This window comes from Anas platyrhynchos, chromosome 1 (genome assembly GCF_047663525.1).
Source record: "Anas platyrhynchos isolate ZD024472 breed Pekin duck chromosome 1, IASCAAS_PekinDuck_T2T, whole genome shotgun sequence".
Lineage (NCBI taxonomy): Eukaryota > Metazoa > Chordata > Aves > Anseriformes > Anatidae > Anas > Anas platyrhynchos.
Window position 1 is genome coordinate 66,667,545 of NC_092587.1, and position 25,141 is coordinate 66,692,685.

The window sequence follows — 25,141 nt, forward strand, 5'->3', positions numbered from 1 at the left end:
CTTCTGAAGTTCAGAGCATGCCTTAACTTGGGTAGTTAATTTGCCTTAGTTAAAGCTGGATAAAAATCCCCATACAGAAACCCCACAGGTCACTAGCTACTTTAAGAGCTGTTGTCTTTCTTGTCAGAAGACTAAACCTGAAAAAGCACCAACTTGGGGGGGGGAGAGGGGGGAGGGGGGAAGGGGGGTAGCTGTAGCATGCGATAGTAGTATAGATAACTATAGTCCCACCAGTTGTAGTTCAGCTAAACTAGGTTAGAGTAACAGTAAGCATTTCTAACAGCTGTTCTCTTTGAGCAGCTTTCCCTGGTCAAAGCCTCTCACTTCCTAATTTCACAACTTGAGCTCTCAGCCACGCTAGCTTTCCAAGCCCCAAGCCCCAAGCCCCAATGTCTCCCAATCTGCTTTATTACTCAACTTTGAATGACCTCCAGCCTGAGAAACTTGTTAGCAGAGAAGCCTATTTAGATGCTGAGTTGCCTGAAGCATTACTGAATACAAATCAAACTTGAAAATTACCATCTCCCACCCTTTTTAATTTGGATGTCCAAATGAGAGCATTGGAAACATTAAAAAATTTTTCAGAAGTACCATGGGCAGTGCATTTTCCTCATTCATAATTGGAACCAAAAGCCTGAGGACAAGAGAAAACAGGTGAGCCTAGGACACCATCTGTAGGAACAACAGTATGGTCTGAAACATTGGACAGTCAGTGTCCTAGCTACTTTAAAAGTCTCTAAGAGCCTAGAAGGTGCTGGGCTGTGCTTTTTGTTTTTTTGTTCCCCTCATTCTCCCCCAAACCAGGGGTGCAAAGCATGCATCTTGACCAAGTTCTGCTTGGTAATTATACCCTACTTACATAAATTATCCCTGCTGTTTCAATTGCATACTCTATTCCTCACTTCTCCCACAGTGCTGCTGTGAACTATTAACCAGCTGCTGCATCTCACCCTGGAGATTATTGCACTTTGTTGGTGGGTGAAGTGATCCCCAATATATCCTTTAACTAACAGAGCACTTTGTTATAAGGCTTCCCATTTCTAACTGCTTTGAGGAATGATGACAGGCAGAAATGTTCTCTCTGGAGAAACCTTCTAACCCTTTGTAGGGCAAGCAGCTACAGTGCACCTGATTGCTTGGATACTGGCAGTGCACCACAGCTGCTGTGGCCAGCAGAACAGCTCCACATCACCAACCTCATGCACTGTGGTAGCAAATGCCTGCTGCAGTGTTCCACCAGACAGACAACACTCCCTCAACCCCCTCTTTAATCACTAGGCTTCAGGAAAGTAATTTCCTTGTTCAAAGCAAGCTATGATTGCAAATTCAAGCTGTGTTATCTTAAATTCTAACACTGTGAAGGAGAGCAGTTCTTTATCATTTTATTTATTTCTTTAAAACAGAACTTCAGCATTAGCAAAACATTAAAATAGTGGTATTATGTATTCTTAAAGATGCACATGCTACTCAAGGCAGGTGATTATGCAAACCTCCTATCAACAAGATAATGAAATAAATCATATAAACACAATTGTAAGTATCAGAGCTCAAATGCAGATAAAGAGTTCAATATGTCAAATCTAGCTCCTCTAACTAAGCACTTCAAAACCAAGATACTTCTTCACTTCCTTCTAATTACAGGTGTGAACATTTCTGTCTTCAACTTGGATCATGTACTTCCAGGCCAAGTAAATTATTATGATAATTGAATTTGACCTTCTGCATAATACAGCAGTAAAATGTCAGGAAAGGTGAAACAACTATTTCAGTGTCTAGGCTGTCATTAACATTGATGCAGATTCAGTGAATGGTTCCTCAACAGCAATTCAGTTCAAACTGAAGTAGAAAACCAGAGCTCAGTTTAGTTGCAGGAATACAGACGCCCACTGCTACCCAAAATGCTCAAGTGTGCCTCAGCAATCTGCATGGGGCTGCCCCATAAGATGCAGAACATATTGCAGAACTGTGCTCTACTCTAGCAGCAGCTGGAGGCCAAGCTGGTAACATCAGGAGCCTGCTTGCCCCATGTGCACATCTTTGATGCTCCATCATAAAAGGTGCCAGACATCTACCTGTGGGCAAATTAATGTAGGCCTGCATCTCCACTGACCACAGTACTACTACAGAAGTAACAAATTTCAGGTACCTACCTTTATTTTTTTTCCATGCAAATCTCAAACTCAGACTTAGCCACAGTGTTCTTGAATCACACCTATAACTGCAGCATTTCGTAAGATGCTTAGTCTTTATTTTAATAGGGAATGCACTACTTTGCTTCCTACCACACTCTAATGATAATCTTTAAAAAACAAACAAACAACAAAAACACAGTATCAAGCCTCTTCTAAAGGCTAACGTCATTTTCCAGTCATTGAACTTTTGTTCTGTCCCATTGTACTAGATAAGAGCCTTATTCTAACAAATTTTATTTTCATGCAGAAGCATGAGAAGACTGTAAGCAAGCTACCTCCTACTTTTTGTTGATGTTAAGCTAAACAGTGGTCACTTTTTTTTTTTTTAAAACTCAGCCTGTAACCTAGAAACCACATAACTTGTCAAGAAACCTGTCTCTGTAAAGTACTTCAGAGCTACCTGATGAAGAGGCATTATTGAAAAGTGTTGAGTATTTAAAACTAGGGAAATTACCCTTTTAGTGGCAGACCATGACCTGCTCTAAGTAGTCTTACAGTATAATAATGAAGCTAAGATTTTTTTTTAAGAGCAGAAAATAGATTTGAATATTTCTGTGGTTGTACTGGAACAACAGACACTCAACCTGTAAAATTAAATGCTTATGGAAATCAGCTAGTTCATAACTTTACCTGTGCCTATTTAAGTGAATGTTGATTAGATTAAAAAAAAAAAAGATCAGTATTACAAAAGTAACCTCTGGATGGTAGAACACTAGTAAAGACTGTGTGCTCCTTAGGAAACAAATGTCCGGAATGCTAGTGCAGTTTTGGAAAGATAAGTTATAGAAGGAAAAGAAGGTTCATATTTGTAATCAGGAGTATGTCTACATAGTTTATGGGTGGTAGGTGAGAGATAAGCTGTGCCTGTGCTCTGCGAAACAGGAATGTTTATCTCTAGCTCCATTACGTAAACTAAGACATCACACTCTGTGTAGGCATCTTTACATGACTCCTGACTGTAGCACAAACACAAGTCCTGCATCTACCTACAATATTCCTCAAGTTCATGTCAATTGAATTGTGGTACCCACCTGCATATGCTCTATGTTAATAAAAAACAGTAATTTTATTAGCTGGGTTCTCAAATGAAAAGGGTTAAGCTAAATTACTTCACCTTGCTTTGCCTGTGGCCTGAAAGGGCTCAAAGACTATAACAACAGCTCAATTGTCACGCATGTGTTTGTTCAGTCTCAGGAAAATCAGTTACAAAATAGTTGAGAACAGAAGAGATGAAGAGACCTCAGGAGCTCATTTGAATCATCCCACTGCCTGACCAGCTTCCACTTCAAGTTCTAGATCCCACCACTCTCATCATCTCCTTCTGCCCCTCCAGTGGTGGATTACATCTGGCTGGGCTGCTACAGAACCTTCCAGTTAATTTGGAACAACATTGCTCACTCTGCATTACATCCAGCAAGACAAACCATGCTACTTCAAGCAGGTAGAGCATAAATCTGCTCATTAAGCCTGTGGAATAGAGTCAGGGATAAAAACATTACATGATAGTCTAATTACTTTTAAGAATTGATATCATTCTTTGAGAACCAGGACACACTGGCTATAACCTATTAATTTTTACTTACAGGAAGGTGTTACCAAGGCTTCTGCCACTCCGAGTAAGACATACTGAGGAGTTAGGTGGAAGCAAGGCATGGAGGAGACCAGGAGAATCTCCTCGGAAAGGGTCTGTTCCACCTGAGGGAAATGCTTTCGGTGTATTTCAGAGAAACCAGCAACCATCACAGAAAGTGCAGCAGATAACTGACCTACAACTGGGTAAAGAGCACAGAGAGTATTCATTAAGTTTACAGTTACAGGATTACCACATATTTACAGTGAGTCAGAGACCCAGTGCATGCATAAGTAGTGTAAGATTTTTTTTTTATGTTGTTGGTTTTGTTTTAATTCTCTGCACAAAGAAACAGATTAGAAAGTATGTCCTACACCTGCAAGCTTAATTCTAAATCTATGTTAAAAGGACAGCAGCTCAGCACACAAAGAATGTAGTGATGCAGAACAAACATGAGAGGAAAAACCTCTCTGAAGAACAAACTCAAAAAGAAGATTTCATAACTATAATTTTTAGAGACTATGTGAGTTAAGAAGAGAAGAGAACAAGAAGGGAAGGCAGTTTTTCCAGATATCACAAAGGATTGGGTACCAAGAGCAGAGGGAAATTCTCCAGTTCAAGCAGCTGTAAAATTCTGAAATATACATATACACTGTATGCTTTATCCCTTTGTTTTCTGTACAAAAAATAGTAGTCCAGTCACTTAAGCTACTAAAGTTGCAGGCCATCGTAGGTGGGAGAGAAAAAGTTAATCACTGCAGACCACATATCAGGAGATCAAGTGTTCCTACATTTTTCCCTTTCCCTCCACTACAGAGTTCTCCTGACCTGTGTTTGAAAGTGTTAATGCATTTGATGGGCTGTTTAACATCTTAGGATCAGCTGCATTACTAGAAGAGAGAATCTTCTGCTTTTTAAGTGCTTGCACCTAAGACATTAGTTGCCTCTTTTCTTCAGTTGTGCTGAAGTATCAGCGCATGATCCAAAATACCTTGTTCAATATATTACTGTACATGCAAGTCATGGAGTGATACCAGCTGCCTTAGTGGTAAGGCATAAGTACCACACAAGCACAGGAACAAAGGACGGGGAAAAAAGCTGCATGTGTAGCCTCAGTGCAAGACAAAATTTCCAATAAGCTACCAAAAGGATCTAGAATTGCTTTAACCTGAAACATTTAACTTTCGAATGTTTTGATCTCCCACTGATTTTGAATAACTTTGCAATTCCTCAGCCCTTAAAAGCTATGATATAAGTACAGACATGAGGATTTGTTTTCTTTTGACAACTTTGGCTCAAATACCCAGACCACATATTGTTTCCCTCTTGTCTTAAGAGGACTCATCTCACTTAATGACTGGTAACAGTTACACTTATTAGCTCTGACATTGACAATCAAAAGTTTTGTTTCATTTTACATTTATAATATGTACTGAAGTCTGACTCTTCGGGCATTAGGACAGAAGGGGCAGAAAATTCAAGGCTAAGGCTCCTTAGCTATATGCCACCTTTGTGTGGGTACCATCAGCCTGGAAAATATATCAGCTACATTTGTGTTATCAGAAAACCTGCTGGAATTGGAAGTTTGTACGTTTCCCTCCTTTTGTCATTTCTAGACAATGGAGCCCACAGTTCCCATGTCAGAAGTTATGTGCTTCTCACTTGGTACTAATAAATCTCTCCATGCTCCCACAATTTTTATTGTTTTTGTTGGTTGTTTTTGTTTTTAAAATGTCTAGCTACAGTTTCAGTAAGAATGATCTACTCCCTTAACTCTCCATGTCATCACAAAAGCATCAACATTGGCTGTAGGGAAGCAATGAAAGGCCTGGCTATAGGAAGAGCAAAGCTGCAGCAGTCCTGTGGTCTTGAGCTACCAAACATGTCCTCCTTAGTGAACAAATTGACTGTAACTGATGGACAGCTATCCAGCAAAGACATGATCCATTCTCTGCTGAATCTTCTGTACTGCTGGTTAAATCAAGCAGCATAACAATCTAAAAAGTGGAAAAGCCCTAAATTTTCCAAAAACTCATTTTTCATGTCCAAATACTCAATATATTTACAACACAATCTAAATTCACTTTAAGATTTTTCATATTTGTTATATCAAATTTACAAATAAACCAGCAATTTCAGAGAAAGTAACATAGATTGCAGTTTTCACATGGATCTTATTACAGAGCAATCAGATAGTTCAACATTGTCGCATGGCTCATCCTTGAATAATTTCCTGAAACTTTCAGTATGTTAAGAATGTAAGTCTTCAAACTTCCTTCTATTTCAAAGCTTGCATTAAAGTGTAGTTGTAAACTGGCTTAACACCAACATCCTATTTATACTTTCATTTTTTTTTCCTGAAAATAATTGTGAACCTAATTAACTGTTGGCAAAAATACTGGCACTTAGAGGTCTACCATATTTGCAGTTGCAGTCATATGCTTGGATATCTGAAGTCATTGCCTGTACTAATGGGTATATTTTATGCCTCAGGTAATTTATCACCCCTAACAGGAGGGTATTTTAATAAATGAAGCTATTAAGGATAAACCACTGCATATATTCTACTTCTGTTTAACATAACAGGATACAACGTTAATAGTAACTTGAAGTTTCCTTGGTTTTAAGAAAAAACTATAATCTGAATGTGCTTTTTGTGGTTTAATGCAGATGTTATTTTAAAAACTAGGGTAATTGCAACCTGCTGAGTTATATGCATCTGGTTTATATAAAACTTAATAACACTCTTAATTAGGCTAATTTAGTCAGATTAATACCTGTGTGTGTCAGTACTCACTGTGTTGCTTGCCATGGGGCACTGAATTAATAGTAGCACACTGAGAAAATAGTCGTTTATAAATATTTTTGTCTGAGTTTTATAATGCAGGCCAGATGATAAAACATGTAGGAAGTTTAATGAGTATCTCCAAAAAAGAATAGTTTTAAGCAAATGTAGAATAGAAGCTGCTTTTCTAGTAGAATTAGATGTAGCTGATATCAGTAGGTAAATGTGTAGGATCCCTCCAGATCCCAGAACATCAGAGGTCTGGGGTCAGGGACAGGGCAATAGAAGGACAGTAATGTCAAAGGAAAGAAGCCCGACTTTGTAAGGCACCACCCATATTAAAGCCATCATTGCTTCTAGGCTATGAATTTCTGTGAGATGAGCTCCAATCCACAAGTCTGAGCTTACATGATTACTGATGAAAATGTTGGAACTAATAAAAGAGAAGACTTCACACTATTTCTATGAGAAAAAAATAACACTTCAGCTCTGGAGATCCCCCTCTGCTTCACGTTATGGAAGTGAAGCATGCAAGATGTGTTTAAGTTAAGTTTCAGTTTAATAATTTTATTAAAATCCTGGACACCTAGACAAGTACTCCATATTGGATATTCAAATTAAAATTATAGTGCTAGAGAAGAAGCCTGCTCCTCTCCAAGACATCTTCCATTTCAGATGTTGAGCCTGCTCACTGAGAACAGCAGCCCAGTGATACACATTGGTTTGTTTTAGACAACTGTCTGTATGTTTACTATTGCTTGCCAGTTCTAAAAACACATATTGCAGACAGAACTAGACAAAAGTTTCCCCTCCCCCCCCCCCCCCCCCCCCACATTTTGGATTCAAGTAAAGAGTCTAGAATGAACTATAGTGATGACAACAGTTTCTTTCTTAAAAGCTGCACTCCTAACGTAAAGTCATAGCATAAAATATGCAAAGATAGCCTCTTTATGTAGCTTAATTAATCAAATTCACCATTTTAAGGAACAGTACCTTTCTTAAGATATCAGAGAGCTACTAACTGAAAGAACCCCTTCCCCATCAAAAATAAAAAACACACCACCTTCCAAAGAAAATAAGCTTTCCAAAATTAAAGGCTATGTAAACACATAGAAGATAACCAAGTTGAAGTCCCAAGTTAAAATGGTTAGTACTGTTTTTCTCACCAGCTCCTCAAGGTGACTTCTAACTATTTTCAAGTGTTTGTTTCAATACCTTGTATTGGTCAGAAGAGTATTTATCACCTTCCTAAACAGGAGTTATTTTTTCCTTAATACCATTTTTTTTAATAGGACTGTTTACTACATTTTTTTTTTTTTTTTAACATTCATCCCAAAGCCATCCCAAAACAAGTCTAGCTTAATATCTATAATTTGAAATAATTGTATAAGATCATTATCACCTAACAAAGTTTCTCTTCCAAGAAATAATGCATATAAAAACTGTGTAAACACATGGATTTTCTAACATACCAATATAAATTGTAGGAGAACATCCACTTTCCTTGGAACTGAAGAGACATGAGTTAATGCATTCCAAAATAGGAACAAGAATCAGTAGTGGCACAATGCTTATTACATTCATTGCTGCAATTGGCAAGACAAATCCACTGAAGTTCAAGTTGGAATTCATGGTTTGAAGATAATATCCTGACGGAATCTGTATTGTGGAATACAAACCAACTTCATTAGTATACCAGTTACCTTTCATGGATAGGATTGTTATGTTTTGAAACTTCTCTAACCCTTTTCCTTCTGAAAAAGTCAGAAAACCAACTACCTGTTGACCAAATGGAACAACCATGCATGATAAAAAGACTTTCAAATGGTAATATTCTCATTCTCTGCTAGGATTTAACATTAACTTATTTCATTTACTCCTCACTTAAAAAAAAAAAAAATAAATCTAAGCATCAGCTTGTCAGTTCATATTAGCTCTAACTAGGAATGATCAAATACGCTATCAGTTAACACACTAAATAATTCTGCTCAGTGCTTTAAACACTCTGTGAAGAAGTCACTAACAGAACAGAATTCCCTTTTCATTTGAGAATAGCAAGATACAAAGATGTTTTGAATTTCTAATTGTGTGCTCTAGGTCAGAGAAATTTTTAGACACTCTTGCCAGCACATGGCTTTAAAAGCTACACGGATTTGACCACAGTCTTAGAAGCAGCTTAGTGTGACTGACAGCCATAGCAGGTATACAAAGGGCTTCATTTTACCTCTGGAACTTAAAACCAGAAACCAATCATCAGAAGATGAGCAACCCACCAATGGCGGTCATCTATGAAGTTATGTAGACCATCTCTCACTTTAAGAGCGAATAGCTCTTCCTGCTTGTGTGAGCCTACAGATCTGTTGAGTTTATTTATACATGTATAAAAGCCCAAATTTGGTTCTACCAACCAATTTTTCTGCTTGTGTTTGAGGAAGTTTGAAATTTCAATGCTTAATTCACCATGTGAAACACACAGTTACAACCCACTCCATTTCACAGACCAATGGGAAAAAGAGGTAACTTGAGCAATTCAGTTTTGACAGAGCTGGATGTAGAACTGATTTCTGTATTCTCATTTCTGCTTTCAGTACACTATAGATTTCTGCATATCCTGCATGGCATTTCAGCATGACTGGCAATGACAAATACAGTTAGAATATTATTTATAGCTGTCTGAAAATTCAAGTATAGTTTATAACGCAGTTCATCAAGGGTTACCCATCAACAGCTATATTCAACCCCAGTCACTGGAAGTCTGTTCAGTGACAAAGAATTACTCAAGTGCTAGCTCTTAATAAAAATATTTTCACTTATATTTCACCTCTAGAAAGAAATATAAATTGTAAAAAGGATGAATAAATGGCAACAGAACTGTGAAAAATCAGAACCAAGTCAAATTTTGCTGGTTCCTCATTTCCATTTCCTATTGCAAATCAGAATTGACTTGACTTATTAATAGGAATTAAATTATCATCAATGTGAATCACAGGCAATGAAATCCGTTAACTTAATAATATGTAGAAAATATTAATCTTTATGAAAAAAAAACATTGATCAATTGCCTAGTTTAAGAAAGAGCCTTAGACGTAACAGAAATTCTGCTGAAAGTACTCTTTCAGTAGTGCAAATAGTCTTCTCTTTCTGAAATATATTCCCGGATATTACAGCTCTGATTTACTGATACCCGGTTTTGTTTTTTTATCTAGTCATTAATGCATCACTTCAGCCACGGGGGGGGAGGAGGGAGGGGATATATATATTTTTTTCCCTCCTTCCCTTTCCTCTCTTTTAAATTCCTGGCATGGATGGGGGAAAAGAAGAAAGAATGAGGCAGATGGATAGGAATGTAGAATGATGTCAAGAAAGTGTCAATAAAACAGTATGTGTTACATATTTGTAAAAATTTCCTTAAGCAGCCTATGCACACATTTTAAAACGAATAAGTAAAAATGAATTACTAAACCAGCTCAAATTTGTTATGCCAGTTGCCAAAAGGTAAGCTGCTTCAAACTCCTGCTTAGCCAGGATCATCCAGTCAGAAATTAATCTGAAGGAATCATGTCAGCTTAAGTGACTTCCTGACACATTTACATTACATACACTCAAAAGTGGAAAGAGTCACATAACCTGGAAGAGAGGCTTTGAAAGGACTGTTTCTTTCCACAAATGGAAAACCATGCATGTACAGCATAGGTACACCAGCTGCATAATCCCACCAAAACAGTAGATGAAATTCGCAACTAAAACAGCAAAGAAAGATTTATGTCTTGCCCCAAAGTGAGTAAACATTTGAAAAACATAATTTCCCAGTTTCTTAGAAGAATGCTGAACCCGAGTCTCCAATAACATAAAGCAGTATGAGGAGCACAAGACTCCCTAGCACTAGGCGTTTCAACCAATAAGGATGCATATAAATGAGCAGCAAGAAGCCAAACAAGCTCCTTCACAAGTCTTGATGAAGGTGATTTTGCTTATTTAATGAGGTTAGAGGAAATAAAGTATCATCTCAGACAATTAATACTACTCTGGAAAGTGGTTCAGCTGGCAAAGAAACAGTTAAAAAACATGCCTGGAAACACTGTACTAAACACATTAATCTTTACCAATTTGATTTTATTTTTTTTTAAATCTGTTTACTCACCTGCATAATACACGTTCTGTATAAAATTTGGAAGGCAAACAGTGGGAAAAGCCTGGCAAGTGACTTTGTGCTTTCCACCTGAATCTCGCTGTAATGACCACCATAGTTTTCCTTGGCGTGATCTAGCCAGTTTGTTACACCTCCACCAAAGTAGCGATACCGCACACAGCAAGTTTTCAGTGCACTAGCAATTACCCCAAAAGTCGTCAGAAGGGAACTGTCTGAAAACAGAGATATTAGCCATTAGTTTATTTTTATTTGCTGTCAAAATAAACAAGACAAACAAATCACTTTGGAATATAAAATATAATCCAACATATTTGCCCTTATGTCTTTTGGGAAAGGGGGAAGAAAATAAGTCTGGATCTGTTCAAAAGCATTCTGTTTTGAAATCATTTGATTCACTACTTAAGAGGAAAAAAAAAGTAATCTAGCTGAGCATCCACAGAAACAGAAGAAAGTGCCTTTTACTAGCAGTTACTTAAGGCACCATGGCAATTTGTTTTTGTGGTTGAGAAGGTAAAGTATTACCCTCCTTTGCTTTTGCTTTCTATCGATTGAATGATGTTCGTTTTCAATTCAAGACAACAATGAAATATTGCATATCTGCTGGAGTACAGCAAGGAGACAGCAGTAACAAAATGAGAAGGAAAGGGAGTCCTAAACAGAGCTGATGGGATAGAAAATCTTGAGGGATGCATTTTAAAGCCGGAAATGTTATCTCAGGACTTGTAAGTAGCACGCAGTGGGAGAGGAAAAGTTTCCAATGTATTTTATTATTATTATTTTTTTCATATTAAGATTTGCCCACAGGTTACTGGGCTTGGGAACTGCTTACTTAGTCCTGAGACAGTAGAAACAGAAATAAAACATGGTAGCTTTGGGCTCAAAGACGCAGACTCATTTACTTTTGGTAAGTTGCCCATCCATGAGAGTTGGGGTTGTAGCATGTCTCTCTGCCTTTCTGAAGTGTTTAAACACTAAAGTTTTTTTTTTTTTTTTTAAATACATGCTGTCTAAACATTAAGGTGAACCAAAAAGATGGTAGAAGAAAAAAAAGTGTCTACACTATTTCTGGTGGAGAATATATTTACTAGAAGTGTCCACCTAACACCTATTGTAAGTTCTTCAAATACTGAGAGTACCAAGGTAAGGAATTTAAATATAAATGTAATTAAACTAACTGTTTGGCATTAACCTGTGGACTGTTGATGTTGTTGAATGAAATCTGAAATAGAGAGCATTATCAAAACAAAAAGTGGATACAGATTTTACTCTGTGACTGCACTAGGCAAGTATTCTTACTGTTCACTGTAAACGTTGCTAGAGTTTAGGATTTAGAATATTTCAAAAATGAACCTTTCAAGAATCAACCTGAAGACAAAGTAGTCTTTAGTCTTCCAGGATGAATTGACTAAGAAGATAATCAGAAAATAAGTGGGGCTTAGGGATCTTAAAGTCAATTTGTTTTCAGAAGTAAAAAAAAAAAAAAAAAAAAAAAAAAATGGTAGCAGAAAAAAAATCTGTATCAACTCAAATTATTGGCATAGCTAGTAATTACATGGTTTTGGTCAAAGGAGTGATAGTCTCTTGCTTCATCCTCTGTGACAGGCTGAACATTCATGAAGAAAGAATTAAATGCAGTTATGCAGTGCTATTACCACTCTATGAATATTTGGACCCAGTCAGAGTTGAAATTAGGATATGCTCAGAGTACCCCCAAGCAGATGCAGTGGATTTCTCAGACAAAGCAATGCAACAGCTCTGTCCTAGTCTCAAATACAGTTATGACCATCTCTTTTCCTTTGGATTGGAATATGTAGGACAGGTTCTTCCTTACTTATTCTCATTGAAAGAAAGGCTAAAATACAAATAAAATCCTGACATATCAGTGCCTTTCCTAATGGATTAGCTGGGGCCCTCTTGAATGTAATTTCAGTCAAATACCTAGGAAACATCACTTTTATGAGTTATAACTGGAAAATACATTATTTAGCTGCATTTCTTAGCATGGAGTTCTAAACAGATTATAACCTCTAGTAAACGAGGAAGATAAAACTGCTTGATATTAGACTTCAGATAGCAACTTGAGTGATGCATAGACCTAATCTATATCAAGAGGTTTTTGCCAATTATACAGTTAGAATAAGTTCTAACTGTTCACCTGTTCTTTAAAAGCAAATAAGTAAATCCCACAGAACTCCACAGTAGTGAATTACTCAGATTACTCAAGAACACACTGAGTAGTTAAACATGCACTCTATACTTATATTGCAAATGTTTTCTTAAAAATATCCATCTCTACAGATATAAAAACTTTCAGAAAGCAACTTATCTTCTCCATTATACTTCAGACCTTGGTTCTAATGTTCTGCTACTTCGACCTTGATATAATATGAATATCTATGCTACTTTATTACAATAAAAATAAAGAATCCTATATTGCACCCTAGATGGTAGATGCACATTTCTTCCTCATCTCTGGTCATCTGCCAATCCTAAAAATTATAGCAGTGGGAAGAAATGCAAATGAAGTCCATGCTTGACAGCTAAACATAATTGGATGCATGATCCATATTTGAAGAGCTACCTTAAAATTAAAAAAAGGTAGCATATATAAGAATTCTGTAAGGTCACCTATGGATTTTAATAGCAGTTATGATGAATTGCATATTTAACCATTTTATTGGAAGTTACAAAGTATATTATCTTTTATTTTGACTATGGAGATAAAAACTTTGCAAATGTTAGTCTAGAAATAGGCATTCTACAGAAATGTGGAAAATATATGAAAAATTGAACAATGTTCATAGGGAAAATTAATTGGGGAAAAAAATCTCTTGACAAAAAATATTCTGTTTGATTTATGGATGATTAGTGTCATCCAGATTAAGGATGATTTATCTTCAGGATTGTTACTTCACTTAGTAAAATTGAACTAGTTAGATGATAAACTAATACAGATTTAGTCCATATGAAAGTTTAGCCTGGGGATAGATACTAAATATTTTTAGCTTCTCAGGTCGTAAAACCTTTAGTGAGCCAGACAACCACCATTCTCTACAAAAAGCTACTTAATTTGATGCTAGCCTTTAAAGTAGAGACCTGAGTCAGATATTATCATGATTTTTTTTTCATATGTGTGCATGCACACAGAACGAATGCATTTCTTTGGGTCTGTTTGTTTTGACTAAATTTTTCTAGTTCATCACTCTGATATTCCCAGGTACTTGGTTTATGCATCCATTCCCTTGCACGCATATAGTACCTGCTCCTGTACAGACAACTGGTCTGAAGCTGTCTTGACATTGCAGAAGGTGTACATAAGTTTACTAGACACCATACTCAATTTTTTCAGCCTATACTGAATCTGCATGTCTGTCATTACAGAGGATGTTGTCAGTTACATAGAGACCCAAGTAACTACAGCCAAACAGGGTATTGTGAAAGGGCTTATTTATATGTGCAAGTTGATCTCTTCTATGAAAATAATCTCCAAAGATACTTCCTAAGAGACAGTTGTTTCTTACCTGTTTTGGGTTTGTAAATCATTTCACCACGCACCATGTGAATTGTGATCATGGCCATAAGTATGGACACAAAAGGGATAAGGAAACCAAGGTTCCTGGCCACAGACTGCTGAATATAAGAGATACTAACAAAGACAACCGCTGAATTTAAGTTAATCAACCAATAAAACCTAGTACACACAAAAAGAGAGTAGAGACAAAATTGGAGAAGCTGAATAATTTAGACTTTACAGAACATAAAATTTAAAACAATAAGTTAAATGCACAAATATAGCAATTGTAGACAGCATCACACATTGACACAGAAGTTGCACCAAATTTCACTTCAATGTTTCAGGTCCATGAGGTAAACAATTAAACTAACTGTACTAGGGCAGTGGAGCTGAACAAATTATCAGTCTGATACCAAAAATATCCTTGTGGATAGGAAGAATTAAATAAATCAGCATTTACCATTTACACTTTTAATATCTGATAATGTAAGATGTATGTATGCAAAATAATGAAACCACATTTTAAGCTTAACAGAGAAATAACAGTGTATATAGCAACCCTTCAATTATTTCCTCTGGTGTGAAATAAAATATTTCCTCCTACTTGGGGGAGGTGGACTTCATATATTTAGAATAGCCAGTGATCTAATGTTCAGGTAACTTGCTTGGGGTATGAATTGTTTTGTAGCTCTGATCTATTGGCCCGGATTATGTAGACTGGAACAATGAGTTGTGTACTATGAATGTCATGCAATAGTTTAAATCACTTGGTAGTAGACTTTCACCTTCGGCCTTAGTCCAAAAAAAAAAAAAAAAGCCTTAGTCCATGGAGGACTTTGATTAAAATATTAATTTATTGTGAAAAGCTTCTGCTTTGAGGATACCCCTTTTCAGATATTGCACCATACTTTTGGAAAATCCTTGGTGTAATATCTTATTTGCAAGACAAAAGGAGTGGATTTGTAGAGCCAATTACCTTGCATCAGGGACCCAGTGTCAACATTATATACATTGAGAATTTTACTTCACTGTTGTTGTAATCTGATCCTACAGACTCAAAGCCTGCTAGTGGCTTGAGGGTACTAAATATATCATCATTGTTGTGGTTAGGTGTTCTAAAAGGTACCCAGATTCTGCACTCTGAGGTCTCCTCAAAAATGCAGTTCTGATACAAATGTTATTGTGAAATGCCCAGAAGAAAATAATTTTATTAGAATGTCTTATGGGAATGTATTCATCATGATAACTTCAGTAGTATTATCCAGGTGAGTTTTAAGAGTATTGTTAATGTTTATAGAGTATGGACTTTTTTTTTGTTTTTTACTTAACAAAACAATGAAGATGAACTTGATGAATGAAAACAGATCTATATTTTAAAAAGCCTTGAATATGTTCTAAAATTGAATTTTCAACACTTTTTGGATTCATTATGAATACTGAAAAAGTATATATTTTGAGTACTGAATAAGTATTCCTGCCACTTGAAATACTATTTGCTTTTATTTTTTAAGCACATCGAGCTCTAACGATTTAAGTTTTGATTTATCTAGACTCAGACCTAGAATGAGAATGGGCGAGTATCCAAGCTACATATTTTTCTGTACTAGAATTTTCTAGGAGGTGGTAAAATTTTTTCAGAAGCACTATGGAATTCTCTGAAAAGACAAGGTGAACAAAACAAACAGAATGGGTAGAATGAAAGAGAAGAGAAGAGAAACACTACTGGTCCCATATTGTCTGATTTTTTTGTTTGTTTGTTTTTCAGCAAATCAGTAAGACAAGACAACACTGACAACTTATCCTTAGTTCAGACTGTATCCTTTGCACTTATTCTCTACTCCTGTAGATACAATTTGTTCAGGTGGCTACAGCCATAGATCATACTAGAGGTTAGACCCAGGCCCTGATGTGCAAAGCAGTTGTCTAATTCCATTCACAAAGACAATAGGTAATTACAAGTTTGTACTTCACTATTTCTTTTATCATTAACACCGTAAATCTGATAAAAAAAAATAGAACTTGTTAAGAACATAGGCTCATCAAGAGTATGCAACCACTCTCTTTTCATCTATTATTTTAAAATTCAATCCTGTGAAAAACACCTACCAATAGAAAACAGGGTAACAATGGATAATGATTATATTCTGAGAGATTATATCAAGATTAAGATCACTAGGAACATAACCCTATTTAAAAAAAATCTTGAGATTGCAATCAAGGAGCCCTTCCGTGGATGTCATCACAAAAATTATTTTATTTCTTTAAAATCACACACATGCCTTTCTTAATATTTCCAAAGCCCCCAAAATTGACCCATCTGGATTCCCCCAAGGAACTTTTTATTCATATTATGTCTCCTTTGTAATCAACACTGAGAAATGTCACTTTGATTAAACACAATTCTGAATGGCTAAGACCACAGTACACTAAATTCTCTAGAGCTATCTTTCAGAACAACTGATTGCTCTCCAGTCTTAATCCCCCAGAGTCTTATTTAATCAAAATGATGTTGCTAATTAAGGATTAAAACTTAGAATAGAGTAAAAAAGAAGGATTTTTTTTCCCATCTCTCCTATGGGCAGGTCAAGGAGGCAGAGTCTGCTCTAAGGAACTAAATAGTCTCATCCACCTTTGGTAAAGCTGCTTTATTCACTCAAGTTTGAATTTAATTCGAAACTCTGATATTAACATAATTGGAGGAAAAAAGAATAGCCAGGAGAGGCATCCCCAAAGTAAGAGAGAACTGATTCATGATCTTCATTGATTCCTCAGCATTATATTGTCAATATGCAAATGTGCTCAGTTTTGATTTTAAAAGTGTGCATGCATAGGGAAGGGAAAGAAAAGGGGGCAGTTTAGAGCTTGTTTCACCCAGCCTTAAAGCAGGAGTCCAGAATTTCCCACTGATACTTCTTTGATCCTCATTCCACAGTTTAATCAGAAGTAAAGGTGAATGTTTAGTGCTATTAAAGTGGTAAATAAATACAAATATATGACCAAAATTGACCCCTCTGACACACAGAGAGGAACAGTTAATCTGAAACAAACAAACAAACAAAAAAAACGATTTTTTAGGAAGCATTCTACCTCCCAGAAACTTTTCTCAAAGTTTTTCTGAAAAAAATATGAAATACTCCAAATGAAACACCAATGTCAAATAGTTTATCTCATGCTAAATCTTCACAGTGGCTGAGCTGAAATAATACAGCAAATCCTTACCACTAATTTTAGTGGTTACAGGCTACTAACAATACTTAGTTCCAATAAACCAGTGAACTATTGCTGTCTGTCACTTCTAAAAATTTATTCTTATGCAAATTTTAATGTATTATTGAATTTTGCCATTGTCAGTGAGTAATAGCAAAATATCCTCAAGATACAGACATGTTAAAGGTAGAACATTGTATTCCGTTTGGTTTTCCTAACAGCAGCTAGCTTATTGAGTCTGAATATTTCTGAATATTTGGGCAAATCAATTCATCCTAATTCCAACTGAAGATTTCTGATAGAGGCCAAAATAGATTATCATCTTTAGCAAAATAAGAACTATAGCAAAAGTTTTTTTTTTTTTTTTTTTTTTTTACATAAACTCTTGGAAATAATTACAAAAATCTAAAGTTTCTGCAGTTTAAACAGAAATCACAAAACAAAATCCACCATCTTGGAATTTGTCTTGTAAGTCTGCAAATAAATTTCAAGGCAATGTATCATTCTCTATAGATATTTAGCTAACATTTAGTTACTAACCAGTTGAAAAAAGAAAGAAGTTCCTTTGGTCCACAGTCCTCAAGGTTGTATGCACTTAACGGACAAACTATAGCTCTTATGCCTCCTATTCCCAGGCTAGCTGTGAGTAGTGCAAAGTAGAATACTATTTTCTGCTCTTTTTTTGTTAGTGTATGAAGAAGAATGTGTCGTCTGTCAATGTAAATGTCTTCAAATGGGAAAGCCACAACAGGTAGCAGTGCTGTGCCTGGAATGGGAAGGAAATTATTTGAAATAGATTAAAATCAGACTGAAAAATTAGAATTTATAAGCAATTATGTTGAAAAGACATGGAAAAAAAATCAAAGACAAGAGATGAGTGCAAAGAGAAAGGGTCTTACTCCCATACAGATCTAGAACCTTTCTGGGTATCACTAAATATAGAAAGACAAGATGACTAAGGGCCTCTGAGAAAACACTTTTCTGCCCCAAATGCTTGTAAGGATTCAGGTCCTTCAATCAACTGAAGAGCTCACTCTGGAAATGCAGCTCTTCACATTGTGCCTTCTCCATTGCCTGCGTGTAGAGGGCAGTAGCTCTCCACTTGGCAGAATGGACCAGGTGAGGCATGTAATTCCCCTGACAAAAAAAAATGAACAGCCAAAAGCCCCTCATTGTGGAACAAAAATCTGTTTTGTGTCTTCTTTAACCCAGACTTTTAACGAGAACTATAATTTAAACAAATTCTCAAATATGTTTTTGTTTTGTTTGCTTGTTTTGGTGGAAGAGGATTTTCTCGTTTTCTGTTGCAGCTTCAGGGGATTTCCCCCGCCCCCCGCAAGAACTTTAGCTATAGAAGCACTGCAATGAATTGCTTTTACCAGCTCTAGACTGCAAAGCAAGTCTTTCAGATTCGGTCAGCTACAGATTCTCTGAGTTTTAATTGGAGGCTAAATTCAAAATATAGCAATGTGCAAACACCATCAATGTTAGTGAGACTAAGACTATAACTGTGCATCAAACAGATCAGAAATATATAATGGTCTATCAAAAAAAGAAGTTTTCATCAAAATTACAGTTTAAAACAACACCCAAAACCATCAAATTCTGTCAGTGTCACTGGTCTCCTACTTCAAGATGCATATTGAAAGGACAAATTGCAGAAGATTCCAACCCAGAAGCCCATAGGGAAAACAAACAAAGGAACATAATAGCAGTCATTTTTACAGGCTGCTTACACAATGGTTTTGCAGTCAACTCAAGGGCACTTGGGAAACTAGAGAAGATGATTTCAGGAATGACTTTTTTCTTCCCCTTTAGTTTGTTGCATGTCTAAACATGGCTGGCTATTGCAAAAGTCACACCTGCTAATCCTCAACAATTGGTGCAAGTAAGACAAATTTCTATCTGCTCAGTTTAACCCAACAGAACAACCACCAGCTGTGAAATGCACTAATTGCTACAGAAGAGTCATACTTAGTTTAAGCAGTGCTCTTATACAAAAGATCTTCAAAAAAACAGGTGGGGAAGATTCAGAATATGTTATCAGAAACCAGACTCTCAATATAGGTATGAGGATATAACCTCTTTACTTACAGCAATGTTTGTTTATACCGATGTGTACTTAAATGCATCTTTCCCACTGGTCCAACTACAATAGTCATATACCTTTACATACAATAAAAATCTTGGTATCAACAGCTGAGAAACCATTTCCAATCTCTCTCTCAAACTGACTTATATCTCACGTTTGCCCCCAAACACTAGTAACAATGTATGCTTGTTATCATGACCAATTTTAAGAAAGAGCTGAGCATCTCTGCTCTGAATAGCTAAGCCAATTCAGAGCAGTAAAGTTCATGCGCCAGCTATCCACAAGGCATACATGCAAATGTTTCTTAGTCTTTTTCAAAATACTACCTCACAAAATGACGTACACAAAAAGCCACAAGACACTTTGTAGAGGACAAAATGAAGTAATTAGCTATTAGCGAAGCTGCCCATGAGGCTGGAGAAAATTATTACATTTCAAACAGTGTTCAGCAATGTTTTTCTGTAATACAATTATTAAAACATTAAATAATCACCGGGCTGTCACCTACCTAGGAAGTGTAGAAACATGCAGATGCACACAAGCTTGGTCCTTCCCACAAGGCATTCAGCAAGCCAGCCAACCAGCACTGGCGTCAACATGGAGGTGCCTACAAAGCACATATTGACAATAGCTGCCTGGTAGTTCCGATAGCCAAGTCTGACAGTGCAAAAGAGGATCATGTTGCAGACAATGCCAAAGAATGTGAATCTCTCACACAGCTCCACCAGCAGCACACAAATGGCCTCTTGGAGTTTCTTCTCAGGCTGAGACACATTTCTAGCATGGTTGCGTCTACTGGGTGTCAGTCTTTGTTCCTTGTCAGCAGCAGCATCCCAAAGCTGCTTCTCTTGAACCTCTCCACTGTCTGCACCAGGCATGCTTGACTTTTTCAGGGTGGACTGAGTAGGGCAGCTAAAGTTGCAGGTATACTTCTGTTCTCCTCCACTGCAATTAGCAAACTGTTAAGGCTCTTGCTTTGAATTCCACACTTCACCACTACAATTTCCTAGGCACCTGTCACATTTGTGACATTACATATAGGATCAAAGAGCATTAAATAAGTAAATGATCTGTATCAACATTTCAATTTCTACATTTAGCAATATTAATGTATTCAATTAATTTATTTAATTAATCCATGTGGGGATGAAAAAGATTTTTCCCCCAAATTATATTACCCTTTAAATTACGTGAATCCAATACGATATGTGCAACTCTATACATATGTTAAAGATAAAGGTCTAAATACATGGGAAAGCTAACATTTCAGTGGAATTCAAATAATAGATCAAGAAAATAATTTGGATAAAATAAGATGGTGTTTTAATTAGACAACAAATGAAAAAGCAAGCACTTTTTTTTTTTTTTTTAAGGTTAACAGCATCTAATCTATTACATTTGTTATATTTGGTTGAAATTCAGATAAGAAAGTTAATTGTAAAAATAAGTAATGCTACCACATTTAAATTAGAGAAGCAAGTTTAAAAGACAGTAAGTTAAATGCATTACCAAAGAGAAAAAGCAATCTGAAAGTAACCTAAACCAAAACTATTTCTCTAACCAGATATTGTGCTACAATGCATTATACAGGACAGAAGCACAAACTACACTCTCAACAAAAAGCAATCACCAGCTTGAATGGAAATTAGAAAGAGCCAAAGAAATAATGCTTTTTAATGCTTCTGTGGATAATATTTTATCCACAGAAAAGTTTGCAGATTTCCCAGATCACTTTTTCCTTTTTATGGAGTTCATTGAGATCACTAACACTTGTTCAAAATAGTCCTAAATATGAATGAGAAGTATTTTGCATCCATTTTGCACAAATATAAGTGCATACAAGGCAGCGGTAAATCAGGCCTGCTTCTCTGAAGAGAGCTCTCAAAACCACAGATGGCATTTTTTAAATATCATCTCTGCTGTTTTTTCCCATTTGTCTATATAACTACTCAAGTTTTACATCCTCAGATCTATTAGGATTTCTACATCCCAAAATAGATGCACAATAGCATATATTCAGTATGGATAAAGACAGATTCCAAAATTACCTCCAAAAAATCTCAGAATGTTGCTGTCAAGTTCTGCTTTACTTCCCTATCTTGTTTCTAAAGCATCCATGACTCAAATGCAAAAAGTGGAAGTTCTGAAACCTAGGCTAAAGTAGCAAAAGATGATTCCCTAAAATAATTACAAAAAAATAATAATATATATACATTTAATCCAATAAAACCTAAAGCTAGAACTCAGACACCAAATAATTTCCTTTTTCTTTTCTTCCCCTCCCAGTATGTCCGGTTGAGGATGAAAATGGCTGTAGCTTGTAGCACAACCAAGAACTGTTTCTGTCTTCTCACCTGTAGATGATGTGATCATCATTTGGACCAACAAAGCAGAGAAATCCAACCTAAAAATCATTTGTAACTCAGTTTAGTTTCTCCATCAAAGCATAGTGAAGCAAACTCTAAATCTAAATACAAGTGACAACAACATTTTGACTAAGAGGCAGGTAGATTTTTTTTTTTTGCATGAAGCTACTCTTATCTACCGGTTCATGAAGAAAAACCTTTATTTATTTTTTTTTTAAAAAAGGTATTATTATATTTTAGAATCAGATAGAAAAAAATGGGATAACTATACTCTTACTCCTATAGATATTTTAATATTAAATAGTCTGTTTTCCTACAAAATAGTTTTCTTTAGAAGTGTAAAGTTTACCTGTTCTCATGGGTGTTAGCAATTCAAACTGAATCATATCATAGGAACCCCTAGAGACAGCAGAGTTACTAGCTAGGATGACTGTATCTTAATTCTCATGTGGTTTCATTTACTCTAATTTTGGGTAGCAAACAAAGGAAAAGGAACAATTGGTTGATCCTTATAAATGCCATAGTAAGGAGGAGCTGGGTGATTTTCATTGTTGTTTAGTTTGAATTACCTTTGCATGTGGCTGTTATAGGTGTGGTGGTTCAGTCACAGATCACAATCAATAAATTAGTTAACATCCTAAGTGCTAAGACCATGTACTACTTCTTAGAACATGATCTTTCTTGATTTATTTATTTAATCACTTTTACAGCAGTTATAGGTTATCTAGTTCCTTGATGTGGTTTTAATTGAGCTTTAGTTTAATCACCTGGCAATCACTTGTCCTTAATAAAAGAGGCAGTAGGACTACATAAAGTAAAAATTCAAAAAAATAGATTCAACCTCCAATGTGAACTCTAAAAAAATAAAAAAAAATTGGTGTCACTTTGGTCAAAATCCTGTTTATTATATCCTTTTTCACAAGGTGATAATGAAACTTCTTCTACTTAAAATCTTACCTTGGACAACCACTTTAGAAATTTTTGCTCTGGCTTACACTGCAGTCTCGGAGGACTACTGTGCAGATAGCCATAAGTCAGTACTGGGATGAGCAGGAACCAATTCCAGAATATGATAGTGTTTGGGAGTTCACAACATCTGAAATCTGATGCTTCTGAAGAACTTTGTGAGCATCGGAAACACTGTGGGCTAATATTTGCCTGAATATTTGCTTGACTACATACTAGAAGAACAAATGCACACAAAACCCAAGTGCTCTGTCAACAATGTAAAAGGTCAATTAAGAAACTGAAATGCAGTCATAAGGAGGTTTAGAAAGTTCATTTGTGAAATCGGTTAGATTAACAAATCTACTCTTATAAAACTGTTTTGTATTTCATGAAGATGTATTACATGTTGTAAAAGTATGCCTTGAAGGCAGAAAAATAGCTTTAATGAAGGAACCAGTTATTACAATTTTTGATCATTTGAGGAATTCTCCGGGGAGTTCTGGAGCTACGGTATCACATCACACTTGGATAACTTTATTCTCCCTTTAGTAATTATTCTTGCAAAACTTTCCACACTTTAATCAGATGCAGCGTGGAACACAAGCCCAGTTCTGCCTTGCTGCAGGAGAGATGTAACTCCTACTGTCTTGTTCCATGGCAACTTTTGTCTGTGAAAGTGCAAGACCAGCATGAGAATTTTATTTATGGAAAGGCTATGTTTTAAGAAGTATATTTGTTTATTTTTCCTTTTGTAGTCATAATTAAATAGGATGTAGGAAAGATGTTTTTTCTTTGTTCTGCCAGAAGGTAACACCCCAAGAAAGTGAATTGAACCTTTCTCTCAGGAATGTGTAGGAGTGCAGAAAGCTTTCTCGTTGTTGCAAAAAGCTTACTGGTCTCTGCTTGTTCTATGAAAGAGTGATGCAGCCATTTCTCCCTGAGTCCTACATATTCCCTAGTCTATTTTTTTACTTTCTTCTTTCCCTGTTCAAGCATGGAGTGTGACTAAAGGATAGAATTGACAGCCAGCAAAACCTCCATAGCTTTTTTCCACAGATTTGCCTCTCTGATTGTGCACAAGCCATGTTTGCTGGGATCTTGCTCTCTCCATCTTGACAACAGAAATTGCTTTGAATTACTTCACAGAGGTGCTAAGGGTTGAATTCACTAAAACTTACAGTGGCCTTCTAATTCTTAGATAGAGAGCATTACAGAAAGACAAAATATTTTTATGAATAAACAATGCTAAGCCTAAGCTGCAAAGGCAGTCAAAGAGCAGACAAGATGTATCATTAAGTACTTAAGCAAGTGCAAATGCAAGAAAGTACAAGATGTGGACATACTGGAGTGAGTCCAGTGAAGAGTCATGAAGATGATGGATGAAGAGAGTGAAGCATATCTCTTTGAAAGAGGCTATTCAGCTTGGAGAAAGTTCAGGGGGATCTGATCAGGGTGGATAAATGTGTGTTGTGGGGGATGTAAAGAAGATGTTTTCTGTAGAGGTGTCTAGTGATGGGACAAGAGGTAAAGGACACAAACTAAATTACAGGAAACTCATTTTAAACATAAATAAAAATTTCTGGGGTCATCAAACACTAGAAGAGGTTGCTCAGAAAGTCTGCGGAGTCCTCATCCGTGGTGATATTCAAAACCTAACTTGACACAGTGCTGAACAACCTATTGCAGGTGATTTCGATTTGGGTGGGGGTGATGGACTGGAGGATTGCCAGAGGTGCTCCCAGCCTTATGCATTCTGTGATTCAAAGCAGCAACACTGAATACTTTGCCAAAGTAGAATCTGAGGAAGAGGGTAATGGAGGCAAGAAAATAGGTTCTTGTCCCATTGCTGGGTATGGCCTAAGTGAATGGAGAGAAAGGTTTCCTAATTTATTATTATTATTATTATTTATTTTTTTTCCCCCAGGGAGATGGTTTTAAAATTGCTGATTCTTGAACCATTGCTATAAATGAGAATTATTTGGCATGATTACCCTGTTCCTTCAAACTGCATATCTTTTATTTTGGGGATTTGGTTCAAACATATATAATTATCTATGCTAAGCAGTTTTTCATATGTTCTAAGGCTCTTGTCTTATTACACCTATTTGACGGTTTTATAATTCAGGAGTAATTGAATTGCAATTATTTTTCATGATGCATGGTACAGTTTTATATCATGTTGTTGGCAGATATTCTTTATGATGTCGTTTGGTCTAATGGGAAAATTAGAAGTAGCTCTATCATATAGAAAGATGGCTTTTTTGTGTCATGTTATAGTTTGAAGATGGCACTCAGGATATTTTCTTTTGACATATAG

General features: G+C 36.2%; 1 protein-coding gene across 2 annotated transcripts in view; it reads right to left on the reverse strand.

Annotated features, from left to right (window-relative positions):
• The window catches only part of SLC15A5 (solute carrier family 15 member 5), a 32,346-nt gene extending 9,964 nt beyond the window's left edge, over window positions 1-22,382 (reverse strand). Inside the window, exons 1-8 of one of the 2 annotated variants that reach the window (XM_005017101.5) lie at window positions 22,226-22,382; window positions 21,865-21,914; window positions 20,019-20,455; window positions 17,959-18,184; window positions 14,219-14,388; window positions 10,689-10,909; window positions 8,020-8,206; window positions 3,776-3,964 (exon numbers count right to left, since the gene is read on the reverse strand). In XM_005017101.5, coding sequence (XP_005017158.3) covers window positions 3,776-3,964; window positions 8,020-8,206; window positions 10,689-10,909; window positions 14,219-14,388; window positions 17,959-18,184; window positions 20,019-20,388 — 1,363 coding nt within the window. In that variant the 5' untranslated portion in view covers window positions 20,389-20,455; window positions 21,865-21,914; window positions 22,226-22,382. Of the gene's footprint in view, window positions 1-3,775; window positions 3,965-8,019; window positions 8,207-10,688; window positions 10,910-14,218; window positions 14,389-17,958; window positions 18,185-20,018; window positions 20,525-21,864; window positions 21,915-22,225 lie in introns of both variants that reach the window. The other variant, XM_013097124.4, reaches the window with a different exon arrangement.
• Between the last annotated feature and the right edge of the window lie 2,759 nt (window positions 22,383-25,141).